The following is a 17092-nucleotide window of genomic DNA, read 5'->3' as shown; positions in this document are numbered from 1 at the left end:
CATGGTATTCTTTCACTGTAATAGCTACTGTAAATTGGACAGTGCAATTAGATTACAAATAATTTAAGCTTTCTGACAATATCAGATATGTCTATGTCCTAGGAAATCTTCTTGTTACTTACAACCTCATGCTAATCGCATTAGCCTACGTTAGCTCAACCGTACCGCGGGGGACCCACCGATCCTGTAGAGGATTTATTAGAGGGAGGCTCGCTCGGCTGGTGCTAGCATATGTGCAGATCAAATACACTGCTGGAATGCTGATTAAGTTGTTTATTTGTCCTAATAATTAGAAAGATTGCTCAGAAAACCACGTGTTTAATCGGTGTATGCTTACTTTGATGTTGCCCGTACACTGATTTAAAATGAGCAGAGTAAAGTGGTTACATGACTATTGTATAATCTGCCTACTGCCATAATCAGTTTAATATCAAATTATTAGTGTGCATGTGGTTCTGATGAAAATGTATGTGTAGCTAGATACTTTGTTGACCAGTCAGAGTGCAGTATACTGTGTCCAAAAACACAGTTTTTGTTACTGCAGTAATTTTGCAGTGTACTGCAATTAGAATGCAGTTCAACTGCAGTTATTCTGCAATTACTGTGTACAAAATACTACAGTCGACTGCAGTTACTGCACATTTACTGCAGTTTAAAAACTGCATTTTTTTGTAAGGGATTGGCTAGTTCAACAGAGATTTGGGGACACTGGAACGTCACTGAAAGCTTGTCATGCTTGCCTAATCTTATTATGCAGTCAGAGAAACGTCTAGAAAGTTTTCATAATCTGTTTACCTGTTCTCTACAACTGTTGTCAGAGTTTTAGAATTAAGAATTAACAAAGTACCTATTTTGTTTGTAACGTGATTGTAAAAAAAAAAAATGCATCGTTGTACTGAACTCCAGGAAATCGGTAATCACATTTTAAAGTTATTTTTACTTATACCTACTCGTATACATGCGCATGCGCTCCAGACAATCCACACAAGGTCACTGGCACGTGTGCAGGCTGTCATCAAGACCCAATCACGTTACAACAGCCCTTGGAAGAAGACTCTTTATATAAACGACGACAAGTTTACCTTGGCAGAAACAGCTTGAAGTGGTAAAGAACATCTGCATCAAAAATGGCAAGAGGAAGTCGCAGTGCCAGTCGTTCTTCGGCACCAGCCAGGTAATGTGTTTTCAACGATTATGCAACCGATTCAGATGACGGTTTAATTACAAAGTTACAGCCACGTTTGCGTAGCATTTTACAGGTTATTGTAGTATATAACAATTGTAATTGGATGACACACAACTGTTTTAGAAATACAGCCTTAAACTACTGCCAAATCACTTTTACACTTCTAATAGCAGAGATCCTGTCATTTTTCAGTTATTGACCCCAAGGGCACTGGGTAGGTCAACATTTCCTAGTGAAGTTTGCACAAGCCAAATACCAAGTTATGCCATTCAACTTCAACAAATGTTGTTTCTTATTGTCATTCAGAAGATGTTTTGCCTGTATTCATTCTAGATTATGGTAATCTATTTGGGTTTATATGATTAGAGCTCAGCTGCTTACTAATGTATCAGGTGATGTGCAGGGATGCCTGATGCAACATAATAACAATTGTAATCAGTGCAAGTGATGTCAGAGTGACGATGTTGCATCAGTCTGACCCCCGTCCCCCTTTTAGTTATGTAGCTGTTCTGTTTTAGAGGCCATGTTGGCTTCATTGTGTTTTTTTATATTTCCAGCTCAGCTCCGACCTATCATCCCCCGTCCCAAAATTCCCCGTCCCCAGTCGCTCCAGCCCCGTCAGCCCTGGCTGTTCCTGCTGCACCCCAAGGACCCGGCCTGATGGCCCAGATGGCCACCACCGCGGCCGGGGTGGCAGTGGGCTCTGCCATGGGCCATGTCATGGGCAGTGCCCTCACTGGCGCCTTCAGTGGTGGCAGCCCTGACACAGCCAGTCCCACCGCCAGCACATACCAGGTGAGCAGGTCAGGGGGCTGTTAAGAAACTGTGAACGGAAATAGGCAGTGTTACAATACTCCTAAATGGCTTTCTATTCTTCAGAAACATTGACAGGGGATAGAACTAGATTAGTTTTCACTGTAGGCTATTGCTTTCACCAAAGCAATGGACTAGAAGGAAGTTTTGGTCTATTCTGGTTGGGACATTGCACTGGTGAGGTCATCCCAAATTCTTACCTTTTTGTCAAACAAATTGAATGTAGGTATGTTGTCTGGAAAGAACAACAGCCCAAAATAAGATGTACTGTTTCTGTCTGTTCTGACAGTACCAAATTTGGTGTGGCTGTTGGACAGCAGAGGATGTCTCTAAGAGGCATTACTGACTTTGGCAGCCATGGTGAAGATAAGCTACTGCCCTAAGTGATTTGACCCTTCAGCTTTCAAATTGCATTTTAAAATGTAACCAAACAATGTTGTTGGACATTCAGTATTGTGTGGTTGAAGAACCGAAAGAACTCTCTCTTAAGTGTGCAAAAAACAGATGGCGGGATCTTGGGTATTTAAAAATGTGACGTCGCAGTTTGATATGTTGCAGTTTGATTCCTTGATAGAATTTCTGAAAATAGAACTAGACCTGCCCTAGAAAGCCCAAACTCCTTTCTTCAGCTAAGTGAGCTCATGCTAGCTACATTTACATTTCAGTCATTTAGCAGACGCTCTTATCCAGCCTGACTTACAGGAGCAATTGGGGTTAAGTGCCTTGCTCAAGGGCACAGACAGATTCACCTATTCGGTTCTGGGATTCGAAGCAGCAACCTTTCGGTTACTGGCCTAACGCTCTTAGCTTCCCCGCTGCCTGCCGCCCAAGAAGAGTCACATTAGACTCCTTGATGTCAGACATTGAGTCTAGACGAAAACAGAGCATCATCTGGCGCTGACAGTGTTACAATATCTATACCTAATAGTTGCAAACAATGAAGGATCTATTGTTTTAAAGGAAGCATGGGATGTCTTGAAAAGTGCCATGATTCCAACAAGTGGTTGTTGTATTGATTCTATGTTATAGTTTATGAATTTGACTGCGCTAAGTATTAAATCATGTCAACCTGCCCTTGCAGTTTTGGATGCTGAATATCATGTAGGCCTAGCCATAGCAAAGGAAGGCTCTAGATACACAAGCAACATTTTTAAGCTAGCTTGTCAATACTGTCCTATGAAATCTCTGCAGAACCAGTTTAAAGGTGAACTATGCAGAAATGATTTTACATGAAAGAATACAGCTTGGAACCTGTCACTCTTCAGTAAACTAGCACTTTTATAGCTTCAACAGTGTTGAATATTTGTATTCTTCAAGCAATTGCACTTCACTACTATATCATAGATATAAAGGGCAGGTGGAAATCTTGCGTAATGTACCTGAGATGGCATGGAGATTTAGATAATGTCTGTCACACTGTAGTCAAATCAGTGCTTGTTAATGGTAATGCAGATGTCTACAGTACCTTTGACAGGTGACTTATTAAGGGTATGTCTGTGCCATTACAGGAGGCCCCTCGACCTGCCTCATCCCAGCCGGGCCCATGCATGTTTGAGGTGCGACAGTTCCTGGACTGCGCCACCACTCAGGCTGACCTCAGCTTGTGTGAGGGCTTCAATGAGGCGCTCAAACAGTGCAAGGGCTCACACGGTAAGGCTCTCCTTAATGATTGGTAGCTAGGAATTATGAACACCCAATTGTATCACAGGACACTTGGTTAAACCAATGACTTAGAATAAATAGAACATGCAAGTCTACTCAATTTCTGCTCAAAAGAATGATCTATAATTCTGTGGTATAACCATAAGATACAGTATTAGTCAGATTTAGAAGTTAAGACTTGGCTATGTGTATTTCAACACAAGACATGGATGTGCTTGTGCTTTATTTCATTTTTAAATCAACTTAGGGCTCAGAAAATGATAAATACTAACTGTTTTGGAATATGATTTGCAGATTGTTATTTTACAAATGAATTGACCTTGTCTTTGGTTGTTTTTCCTTCAGGTGTGACATCACTGGTTTGAGCGAGGGTGTTGTGCGTCATAACAAGACACCATGTTAGGATAAATACCTACTGTAGACAGATGAGCCACTCGGTCATGAAATAAACTCTATTCAACTAACTCTCCACTATTGCAAGAAAGAAATGATGTTTGTTGACATGTAAGGAAATGTGTGCTGTTTGATTATTTTGGTAATGTATATGATATTGTGAAATAAAGAGCTGCTATTTACTTTCTGCTGGAGGCCTGTTCAGTCTTTCACTTTTTTTAAAGTAAGGATGGTCAGATACCTTGGTTATCCATTAACATGACCCTGGGAATGAAGTGCTTCAGATGAGGACAATGGGCAGGTACAGTAGATGATGGTATCCAAGTGGTGCCTAGATGAAAGACAATTAACGCATTTTTCGATGTCCAAATTTAATGTGTTCTTTTAAACATGAAATACATTATGAAATAAAGCTTTTATGAAAATTCCAAAGCCAAGGATAGTGAGCATTTATGCTTATGCTATTCAATTGCCAAAACATTTAAGATATTCCATTGTCTCTGTCAGGTCCACATTGGGTAGGACATCAATAGAAAATTATAATTAAATAATACTGTTTCAATTGTGTAAATTACTTTTATTTGATGACTTTGTTTTTCATTCCTTAAAGTCATAATTTCTGCTCAGGCAGTAGCAGTCTGCCAGCCAAACCTAATGTTATCTATGTGCTCCCCATACTGTGCTGTATTTAGTCATCCTAGTTAGCTAGCCTAGCCTACCTAAGTAGCCTACGCTGCAGAGGTATCTGACAATCATTTTACTAGTTCTTCAACGTAGATAAGGCATACTTTCACGAACTGTCTCTGTTCATCTCGCTGTAGTGTTGTGTACATACCATCTCATGATCTGAAATAAAAGCATTGCAAGTTTGAATTCTGTAAAGTTAGTGTGGGAGAGGTGGAAAAGTTGTTATCGCTCAATAATGACAAACCTCCTGGGATTGACAATTTAGATGGAATGTTACTGAGGATGGTAGCTGACTCAATAGCCACTATTTGTCATAGCTTTAATCTGAGCCTAGAGAAAGCCAAAGTAATTCCGCTTACACTAAATTTGTAAAGCGGCCTTTCCTGGTTCTAACAGCAGACCTATAAGCTTGCTAGCAGCTCTTTGCAAACTGTTGGAAAAAATTGTGTTTGACCAAATACAATGCTATTTCTCTGTAAACAAATTAACAGACTTTCAGCATGCTTATAGAGAAGGACACTCAACATGTACTACACTGACACAAATGACTGATGATTAGTTGAAAGAAATTGATAATAGGAAGATTGTGGGAGCTGTACTGTTAGATTTCAGTGCAGCCCTTGATATTATTGACCATAACCTGTTGAAAAAAACTTACACTACTGATCAAGTTTTAGAAAGCCTACTCGTTCAAGGGTTTTTATTTATTTTTATTATTTTCTACATTGTAGAATAATATTGAATACATCAAAACTATTAAATATCACATATGGAATAATGTATTAACAAAATTTTTTTTGCAAATCAAAATATATTTTATATTTCAGAATCTTGACAGCTTTGCACACTCTTGGCATTCTTTCAACCAGCTTCACCTGGAATACTTTTCCCTCAGTCTTGAAGGAGTTCCCACATATGCTGAGCACTTGTTGGCTGCTTTTCCTTCACTCTGTGGTCCAACTCATCCCAAACCATCTCAATTTGGTTGAGGTCGGGGGATTGTGGAGGCCAGGTCATCTGATGCAGCACTCTATCACTCCTTAACACCCCAGCCATCCTACAATCTAAGATTGATGCCCTCAATCTCACACAAATGATCAATGAACCTACCAGGTATAACCCCAAATCCGTAAACACGGGCACCCTCATAGATATCATCCTAACTAACTTGCCCTCCAAATACACCTCTGCTGTTTTCAATCAAGATCTCAGCGATCACTGCCTCATTGCCTGCATCCATAATGGGTCTGCGACCAAACGACCACCCCTCATCACTGTCAAACGCTCCCTAAAACACATCTGCGAGCAGGCCTTTCTAATCGACCTGGCCAGGGTATCCTGGAATGACATTGACCTCATCCCGTCAGTAGATGATGCCTGGCTATTATTTAAAAGTGCCTTCCTCACCATCTTAAATAAGCATGCCCCATTCGAAAAATGTAGAACTAGGAATACAATGAGGGAAAAAAGTATTTGATCCCCTGCTGATTTTGTACATTTGCTCACTGACAAAGAAATGATCAGTCTATAATTTTAATGGTAGGTTTATTTGAACAGTGAGAGACAGAATAACAACAAAAATCCAGAAAAACGCATGTCAAAAATGTTATAAATTGATTTGCATTTTAATGAGGGAAATAAGTATTTGACCCCTCTGCAAAACATGACTTAGTACTTGGTGGCAAAACCCTTGTTGGCAATCACAGAGGTCAGACGTTTCTTGTAGTTGGCCACCAGGTTTGTACACATCTCAGGAGGGATTTTGTCCCACTCCTCTTTGCAGATCTTCTCCAAGTCATTAAGGTTTCGAGGCTGACGTTTGGCAACTCAAACCTTCAGCTCCCTACACAGATTTTCTATGGGATTAAGGTCTGGAGACTGGCTAGGCCACTCCAGGACCTTAATGTGCTTCTTCTTGAGCCACTCCTTTGTTGCCTTGGCCGTGTGTTTTGGGTCATTGTCATGCTGGAATACCCATCCACGACCCATTTTCAATGGCCTGGCTGAGGGAAGGAGGTTCTCACCCAAGATTTGACGGTACATGGCCCCGTCCATCGTCCCTTTGATGCGGTGAAGTTGTCCTGTCCCCTTAGCAGAAAAACCCACCCAAAGAATAATGTTTCCACCTCCATGTTTGACGGTTGGGATGGTGTTCTTGGGGTCATAGGCAGCATTCCTCCTCCTCCAAACACGGCGTGTTGAGTTGATGCCAAAGAGCTCTATTTTGGTCTCATCTGACCACAACACTTTCACCCAGTTGTCCTCTGAATCATTCAGATGTTCATTGGCAAACTTCAGACGGGCATGTATATGTGTTTTCTTGAGCAGGGGGACCTTGCGGGCGCTGCAGGATTTCAGTCCTTCACGGCTTAGTGTGTTACCAATTGTTTTCTTGGTGACTATGGTTCCAGCTGCCTTGAGATCATTGACAAGATCCTCCTGTGTAGTTCTGGGCTGATTCCTCACTGTTCTCATGATCATTGCAACTCCACGAGGTGAGATCTTGCATGGAGCCCCAGGCCAAGGGAGATTGACAGTTCTTTTGTGTTTCTTCCATTTGCGAATAATCGCACCAACTGTTGTCACCTTCTCACCAAGCTGCTTGGCGATGGTCTTGTAGCCCATTCCAGCCTTGTGTAGGTCTACAATCTTGTCCCTGACATCCTTGGAGAGCTCTTTGGTCTTGGCCATGGTGGAGAGTTTGGAATCTGATTGATTGATTGCTTCTGTGGACAGGTGTCTTTTATACAGGTAACAAACTGAGATTAGGAGCACTCCCTTTAAGAGTGTGCTCCTAATCTCAGCTCGTTACCTGTATAAAAGACACCTGGGAGCCTGAAATCTTTCTGATTGAGAGGGGGTCAAATACTTATTTCCCTCATTAAAATGCAAATCAATTTCTAACATTTTTTACATGTGTTTTTCTGGATTTTTTGTTGTTGTTATTCTGTCTCTCACTGTTCAAATAAACCTACCATTAAAGTTATAGACTGATCATTTCTTTGTCAGTGGGCAAACGTACAAAATCAGCAGGGGATCAAATACTTTTTTCCCTCACTGTAGATATAGTCCTTGGTTCACTCCAGACCTGTCTGCCTTTGACCAGCACAAAAACATCATGTGGCATTCTGCATTAGCATCGAATAGCCCCCGTGATATGCAACTTTTCAGGGAAGTTAGGAACAAATATACACAGGCAGTTAGGAAAGCTAAGGCTAGCTTTTTCAAACAGAAATTTGCATCGTGTAGTACTAACTGAAAAAAGTTCTGGGACACTGTAAAGTCCATGGAGAATAAGAGCACCTCCTCCCAGCTGCAAACTGCTCTGAGGCTAGGAAACACTGTTACCACTGATAAATCCACTATAATTGAGAATTTGAATAAGCATTTCTCTACGGCTGGCCATGCTTTCCACCTGGCTATCCCTACCCCGGTCAACTGCCCGGCACCCTCCACAGCAACCCGCAAAAGCCCCCACCATTTCTCCTTCAACCAAATCCAAATAGCTGATGTTCTGAAAGAGCTGTAAAATCTGGACCCCTACAAATCAGCCGGGCTAGACAATCTGGACCCTCTCTTTCTAAAATTATCTGACGAAATTGTTGCAACCCCTATTACTAGCCTGTTCAACCTCTCTTTCATATCGTCTGAGATTCCCAAAGATTGGAAAGCTGCCGTGGTCATCCCCTTTGTGACACTCTAGACCCAAACTGCTACAGACCTATATCTATCCTACCCTGTCTTTCTAAGGTCTTCAAAAGCCAAGTTAACAAACAGATTACCGACCATTTCGAATCCCACCATACCTTCTCCGCTATGCAATCTGGTTTCAGAGCTGGTCATGGGTGCACCTCAGCCACGCTCAAGGTCCTAAACGACATCATAACTGCCATCGATAAGAGACATTACTGTGCAGCCGTATTCATCGACCTGGCCAGCGTGCAGTGTGATGGCAATTGCATTGTCTGTGGACCTATTGGGGCGATAAGCAAATTGGAGTGGGTCTAGGGTGACAGGTAGGGTGGAGGTGATATGATCCTTGACTTGTCTCTCAAAGCACTTCATGATGACAAAAGTGAGTGCTACGGGGCGGTAGTCATTTAGTTCAGTTACCTTAGCTTTCTTGGGAACAGGAACAATGGTGGCCATCTTGAAGCATGTGGGGACAGCAGACTGGGATAGGAATTGATTGAATATGTCCGTAAACACACCAGCCAGCTGGTCTGTGCATGCTCTGAGGATGCGTCTAGGGATGCCGTCTGGGCAGGCAGCCTGGCGAGGGTTAACACGTTTAAATGTTTTACTCACGTCGGCCACGGAGAAGGAGAGCCCACAGTCTTTGGTAGCGGGCCGTGTCGGTGGCACTGTATTGTCCTCAAAGCGCGCAAAGAAGTTGTTTAATTTGTCTGGAAGCAAGATGTTGATGTCCACAACGGGTGCTGGTTTTCTTTTTGTAATCCATGATTGTCTGTAGACCCTGCCACATACGTCTCATGTTTGAGCCATTGAATTGCGACTCCACTTTGTCTCCATACTGATGCTTTGCTCCATGGTTTCTGGTTAGGGAAGATTTTAATAGTCACAATGGGTACAACATCTCCTATACACTTCCTTATAAACTCGCTCACCGAGTCAGCTTATACGTCAATGTTATTGTCTGGGGCTACCCGGAATATATCCCAGTCCATGTGATCAAAGGAATCTTGAAACCTGGAATCTGATTGGTCAGACCAGCGTTGGATAGACCTAAGCACAGGCGCTTCCTGTTTTAGTTTCTGCCTATAGGAGGGGAGCAACAAGATGGAGTCATGGTCAGATTTGCCAAAAGGAGGGCAGGGGAGGGCCTTGTATGCATTGTGGAAGTTAGAGTAGCAGTGGTCGAGTGTGTTACTCGCTCGTGTACTGCAATCGATATGCTGATAGAATTTAGGTAGCCTTGTTCTAAGATTAGCTGTGTTAAAATCCCCAGATACAATAAATGCAGCCTTAGTATATATGGTTTCCAGTTTGCATAAAGTCCAGTGAAGTTCCTTGATGGCCGTCTTGGTATCCGCTTGCAGGGGGATATACAAGGCTGTGACGATAACCGAGGAGAGTTCTCTTGGGAGATAATACGATCAGCATTTGATCGTGAGGAATTCTAGGTCAGATGAACAAAAGGACTTGAGTTCTTGTATGTTGTTACAATTACACCATGAGTTGTTAATCATGAAACGTACAACCCCGCCCTTCTTCTTACCAGAGAGATGTTTGTTCCTGTCGGCGCGATGCAATGAAAATCCCGTTGGCTGTACGGACTCCGACAGTATGTCCCCGGCTAGCCATGTCTCCGTGAAACAGAGTATGTTACAATCCCGGATATCTCTTTGGAAAGCAACTCTTGCCCTAATTTCGTTGACTTTGTTAACTAGGGACTGGACATTAGCGAGTAATATACTCGGAAGCCTCACTAGGAGACCGCTCCGGCACCCTCTCCTCTGACAGCGTTGTTTTGGGTCTGCCTCTGGAATCAGTTCAAATGCCCTAGGAGGTGTAGACAAAGGATCCGCTTTGGGAAAGTCGTATTCCTTTTTGTAGTGCTGGTTGTGCTGGTAAGTTGACATCTTTCTGATATCCAATAGCTCTTCCCGGCTGTATGTATTAACACTTAAGATTTTCTGGGCTAACAGTGTAAGAAATAATACATAAAAAAACGAAATACTGCAGTTTCCTAAGGACTTGAAGCAAAGCTGCCATCTCTATCGGCGCCATCTTGAACTCACCATCTTGAATACTATGCATGCCAGTCTCTCTTGGCTAAGAGTTGAGGTGAGACTGACTGCATCACTTCTTCTTTTCATAAGAAACAATGTGTTGAAAATTCCAAATTGTTTGCATAGTTAACTTACACACAGCTCTGATGAACACTTACCCCACCAGACATGACTTTTCACAGTCCCCAAATCCAGAACAAATTCAAGAAAGCGTACAGTATTATTTTGAGCCATTATTGCATGGAACGCCGTTCCATCTCATATTGCTCAAATAAACAGCATACCTGGTTTAGATAAAGCAACACTTCACGGCACAACCCCTCTCCCCTATTTGACCTAAATAGTTTGTGTGTTTGCATTGATATGTAGGCTACGTGTGCTTTAAAAAAGTTTTTATGTAGTTCTGTCCTTGAGCTGTTCTTGTCTATTGATGTTCTGTATTATGTCATGTTTCATATTTTGTGTGGACTACAGGAAGAGTAGCTGCTGCTTTTGCAACAGCTAATGGGGATCCTAATAAAATACCAAATCTGTGTGTATTTAACTTAACGTAAGGCGTAAAAGTCTATCCGTCTAGAGATCTGTATATAATGACGAGATGCTCAAGGCAGGCGACAAGTATAGGTCCAAAATAAGCTCATAGAAACGCATTTGGCTTATTTTGGCGAGAGTGAAACCTCGGGGGAAATGGCGCAGTGGATTGTGGGATTGTAGTTAATTACCACGTTTCTGACCTGAACTAGGTTGAATATGTTTAATTAAAACTACAACTCCCTTCAGACATACATAAGAACACCCCATTTTTCTCCTCCTAGCAGAACTGGTTAGGCTGTTTTCATGTTATCTAGAGCGTTAGTGACTGTAACTGTGCTGCTGGCAACAATTTAATTACGTTTTTTGACGACCTTTACTGACACAGGTCATATTCAACGTGTGTTGCGCGTCTCGTAAATTCATCAGTTATTCTGCACTCTGGCACACTCCGACGAGAGCACTCTGAAATCGGAATAGATAGTCAGAGTGAATTTACGAACGCACCCCCAGAGAAACTGCACGTTGGGCTCACAAAAAAATGTGATGTTTAATCGCTCAGCACTATTCTGCACAAATAATATTATATTTGAATAAAGTATAGAATAAAATCAACGTTTACTTGTCACGTGCACAGGTAAATAGTACAATGTGTAAATAGTACAATGAAAGTATTACTTGCAGCTCTTTCTCAACTGCAGAATAAATGTAAAGTAGCAGAGTCAATCAATAGACAATAAGACAATACAAATAAAATTATCACAACAGTTGGTAAAAAAAGACAAGGTAATAAATCCTATAATAAAAGAACACAATTTATAGATGCACTATGCAGAAATCGCTCCACCACTTTCTGGTTGCAAAAATTATGTTGATGTGACAAAACAAGCAAGTACAGTGTAGAGAGTAATTGTACCATATAAACAACTGTGAATATATACTGCTCAAAAAAATAAAGGGAACACTTAAACAACACATCCTAGATCTGAATGAAAGAAATAATCTTATTAAATACTTTTTTCTTTACATAGTTGAATGTGCTGACAACAAAATCACACAAAAATAATCAATGGAAATCCAATTTATCAACCCATGGAGGTCTGTATTTGGAGTCACACGCAAAATTAAAGTGGAAAACCACACTACAGGCTGATCCAACTTTGATGTAATGTCCTTAAAACAAGTCAAAATGAGGCTCAGTAGTGTGTGTGGCCTCCACGTGCCTGTATGACCTCCCTACAACGCCTGGGCATGCTCCTGATGAGGTGGCGGATGGTCTCCTGAGGGATCTCCTCCCAGACCTGGACTAAAGCATCCACCAACTCCTGGACAGTCTGTGGTGCAACGTGGCGTTGGTGGATGGAGCGAGACATGATGTCCCAGATGTGCTCAATTGGATTCAGGTCTGGGGAACGGGCGGGCCAGTCCATAGCATCAATGCCTTCCTCTTGCAGGAACTGCTGACACACTCCAGCCACATGAGGTCTAGCATTGTCTTGCATTTGGAGGAACCCAGGGCCAACCGCACCAGCATATGGTCTCACAAGGGGTCTGAGGATCTCATCTCGGTACCTAATGGCAGTCAGGCTACCTCTGGCGAGCACATGGAGGGCTGTGCGGCCCCCCAAAGAAATGCCACCCCACACCATGACTGACCCACCGCCAAACCGGTCATGCTGGAGGATGTTGCAGGCAGGAGAACGTTCTCCACGGCGTCTCCAGACTCTCTCACGTCTGTCACGTGCTCAGTGTGAACCTGCTTTCATCTGTGAAGAGCACAGGGCGCCAGTGGCAAATTTGCCAATCTTGGTGTTCTCTGGCAAATGCCAAACGTCCTGCACGGTGTTGGGCTGTAAGCACAACCCCCACCTGTGGATGTCGGGCCCTCATACCACCCTCATGGAGTCTGTTTCTGACCGTTTGAGCAGACACATGCACATTTGTGGCCTGCTGGAGGTCATTTTGCAGGGCTCTGGCAGTGCTTCTCCTGCTCCTCCTTGCACAAAGGCGGAGGTAGCGGTCCTGCTGCTGGGTTGTTGCCCTCCTACGGCCTCCTCCACGTCTCCTGATGTACTGGCCTGTCTCCTGGTAGCGCCTCCATGCTCTGGACACTACGCTGACAGACACAGCAAACCTTCTTGCCACAGCTCGCATTGATGTGCCATCCTGGATGAGCTGCACTACCTGAGCCACTTGTGTGGGTTGTAGACTCCGTCTCATGCTACCACTAGAGTGAAAGCACCGCCAGCATTCAAAAGTGACCAAAACATCAGCCAGGAAGCATAGGAACTGAGAAGTGGTCTGTGGTCCCCACCTGCAGAACCACTCCTTTATTGGGGGTGTCTTGCTAATTGCCTATAATTTCCACCTGTTGTCTATTCCATTTGCACAACAGCATGTGAAATTTATTGTCAATCAGTGTTGCTTCCTAAGTGGACAGTTTGATTTCACAGAAGTGTGATTGACTTGGAGTTACATTGTGTTGTTTAAGTGTTCCCTTTATTTTCTTGAGCAGTGTATATTTTCCATAACCATAAATATTGTGTTTTCAGCTGTTTGAAGCTGGTGTACAAAACCCAAAGTAACAGAAGAAAAACTGAAACTTAAGAAGGGGAAGCATAGAAATAGAACACATAAAACATATCTACTGCTTCTTAAACTTGCTTTCAATGTGAATGACAGATCTGTAACACACATTTCAATGTAAATTTGGTTGGGTTGCAACATTTTGCAGCTTTAATGTCAAAATTCATAAAGGAGAGCAAATGTCCACAATTGATTAGGATTTCATGCTATCGGTTGCTATCAAATATATCGTGAAAATTGCATATGAGCCTGCGTGGGAACAGACTTCTTTTCTGCGCATTGGTCCGTAGAGAAACGCCTCATGACATTGGTCCGTAGAGAAACGCCTCATGACATTGGTCCGTAGAGAAACGCCTCATGACATTGGTCCGTAGAGAAACGCCTCGTGAGCTCATGAGGCGTTTCTCTACGGACCAATGGGCAGAAGAGAAGTGCAATCGCTTTCTCGAAAAAAGTGAACACTCGCAGTAAACTGACCCCTATAGCCATCTCATCTGACAGAACGGGTCTCTTTACAAAATCATCATGCCGTTCATTGATTTGGAAAGTAACTTACCTGCTAGTAAGTTTTCTGAGGATTTCTTGAAAAAGCTAGGGTCCAAAACAGCTGCTGTTCTAGGCAAACCCGAAGAGGTGAGTAGGTAGCTCTGGTTCACCGCGTTACTATAGTTAATAACGCTACTAAGTGAAGTTGCCTCACTGCAGCTAAAGAGCAGAGGTTACACAATATCACCAATACAACACATTCTCTATTGAGATTGCAGTTCACTGTAGCTTAGCTAGGTTGTGCTCGTGTGTGTATTTATGTTGTCTTTTTTTAATGTAGAGAATGATAGTGGTGGTGAAACCTGGACTGCCAATGCTCATGTGTGGAACTTGCGCTCCGTGCGTCATACTGTCTGTGTCCGCCATCGGTGTCACTGACACAGCTGAGAAGAACAAGGAACACAGTGCCAATATCTTACCTTTTCTTATTGGAGAACTTGGTCTTACTGAGGACAGGTTAGTAGCTGATTATGTGTGTAATATGCTACAAATCATTAGTTTTCATTTGCAGACGATAAGGAGCTTGCTGTGGATAAAGGCCATGTCATGTGATACCTCCTCTGATATTGAAAGTGGGAGTGTCCAACTCAACTCAGTTATGGCCAGTTCCTCTATCCTGCAACCTCTTTAGAGCACAATTCAACATTGACTTCTCTGGCAAGTTTCTTATCTGTTATGCCATGGTGTTTCTGGATTTATAGACAGTGCAGATGTGTAGTTTAGGGCCAGGCTACTAATACAATAAGTTGTTGATTATAGCCTAAGGCTTGTAAGTAAGGTGCTCCACTGCCTTGCAACAGCATCATTCAAAGGGAATATAAATGTCAAATATGTATTTACTATATACTGGATTTCATTTGATATTGCATGAATATAATATTGCATTTAGTAGATTTTAATTATATAAACATGATTTTTGTGTATATGATTTGCATTACATGAATCTTATTATAGGTTAACTTGTATTCTCCAGGATCGTGATCAGGTTCTATGCACTGGAGCCACATCAGGTTGGAAAGAAAGGTACTGTTATGAGTTACCTCTAGGAGGCACTGTGGACGACAGAGTGACTTCAAGCATCCATTCCACAGCAGTTGCCATTGGAGAGGACAAACCCTGTCACTGGATTTCCACCACTCAATTGGACATGAGTGCCACATGTCGTCAATAAGACTTGCATAGCATTTTAGGATTATGGAATTTGTCCCCATGAAACTATGTCCTGGAACCAGGACTCATTAATCTATATTACTGTACATGTCTGCCATAGTAAACAGAACCACACATTTGACAAGCTAGATGATAAAATACCCTGATTAGAGGAAATGTAAGTCAATTGACTTGTATTCAATGTTATTACTATGTCATTTCAACTATTCATTTCATATCACAAGAACATTGGATAATGCGGTTATAGATTTTTTTGTTGTTGCTGTTTTGGTAGTAAGAATCATAATGACTAACATACACAACCGTCACTTAGAAATCTCCTTGTTTTTGAAAGAAAAGCACTTTTTTTTGTCCATTAAAATAACATCAAATTGATAAAAAATACAGAGTTCCTCTGTCCAGTGTCTGTGTTCTTTAAACCATCTTTTCTTTTTATTGGCCAGTCTGAGATATGGCTTTTTCTTTGCAACTCTGCATAGAAGGCCAGCATCCCGGAGTCGCCTCGTCACTGTTGACGTGAGACTGGTGTTTTGCAGGTACTATTTAATGAAGCTGCCAGTTGAGGACTTGTGAGGTATCTGTTTCTCAAACTAGACACTCTAATGTACTTGTCCTCTTGCTCAGTTGTGCACAAGGGCCTCACACTCCTCTTTCTATTCTGGTTAGAGCCAGTTTGCGCTGTTCTGTGAAGGGAGTAGTACACAGCGTTGTACGAGATCCTCAGTTTCTTGGCAATTTCTCGCATGGAATTGCCTTCATTTCTCAGAACAAGAATAGACTGACGAGTTTCAGAAGAAAATGATTTGTTTCTGGCCATTTTGAGCCTGTAATCGAACCCACAAATGCTGATGCTCCAGATACTCAACTAATCTAGTTTTATTGCTTCTTTAATTAGCACAACAGTTTTCAGCTGTGCTAACATAATTGCAAAAGGGTTTTCTAATGATCAATTAGCCATTTAAAATTATAAACTTGGATTAGCTAACACAACGTACCATTGGAACACAGGAGTGGTGGTTGCTGATAATGGGCCTCTGTACACCTATGTAGATATTCCATAGGAAAAGTATTATTTTATTTTATTTCACCTTTATTTAACCAGGTAGGCCTTTACAACTGTGACCTGGCCAAGATAAAGCAAAGTAGTGCGACAAAAACAACACAGAGTTACACATAAACAAACGTACAGTCAATAACACAAAATAAAAATGTAAAAATCTATGTATAGTGTGTGTAAATGTAGAAGAGTAGGGAGGTAGGCAATAAATAGGCCCTAGAGGCAAAAATAATTACAATTTAGCATTAATACTGGAGGGATAGATGTGCAGATGATGATGTGGAGATACTGGGGTGCAAGAGGGTAAGTAATAATATGGGAATGAGGTAGTCGTGTGTGCTATTTACAGATTGGCTGTGTACAGGTAGAGTGATCGGTAAGCTGCTGACAGCTGATGCTTAAAGTTAGAGAGGGAGATATAAGACTCCAGCTTTTGCGATTTGTTCCAGTCATTGACAGCAGAGAACTGGAAGGAAAGGCGGCCAAAGGAAGTGTTGGCTTTGGGGATGACCAGTGCAATATACCTGCTGGAGCGCGTGCTACGGGTGGGTGTTGCTATGGTGACCAGTGAGCTGAGATAAGGCGGAGCTTTACCTACCAAAGACTTATAGATGACCTGGAGCCAGTGGGTTTGGCGACAGATATGTAGTGAGGGCCAGCCGACGAGAGATTGCAGGTCAGGTCGCAGTGGTGGGTAGTATATGGGGC

General features: G+C 42.2%; 1 protein-coding gene across 1 annotated transcript; it reads left to right on the top strand.

Annotated features, from left to right (window-relative positions):
* Nucleotides 1-975: 975 nt before the first annotated feature.
* Nucleotides 976-4241, top strand: LOC106570486 (coiled-coil-helix-coiled-coil-helix domain-containing protein 2). Its single transcript, XM_014142892.3, has 4 exons — nucleotides 976-1174; nucleotides 1744-1981; nucleotides 3508-3649; nucleotides 4007-4241. Exons 1-4 carry the CDS (start codon nucleotides 1128-1130, stop codon nucleotides 4024-4026), a joined length of 447 nt encoding a protein of 148 aa, XP_013998367.1. The 5' UTR covers nucleotides 976-1127; the 3' UTR covers nucleotides 4027-4241.
* Nucleotides 4242-17092: the final 12851 nt, after the last annotated feature.

Source organism: Salmo salar, chromosome 01, assembly GCF_965601325.2.
Source record: "Salmo salar chromosome 01, fSalSal1, whole genome shotgun sequence".
Taxonomy (NCBI): Eukaryota; Metazoa; Chordata; class Actinopteri; order Salmoniformes; family Salmonidae; genus Salmo; species Salmo salar.
The sequence above is the reverse complement of the archived record's forward strand: the minus strand, read 5'-3'. Positions and strand labels throughout refer to the sequence as shown.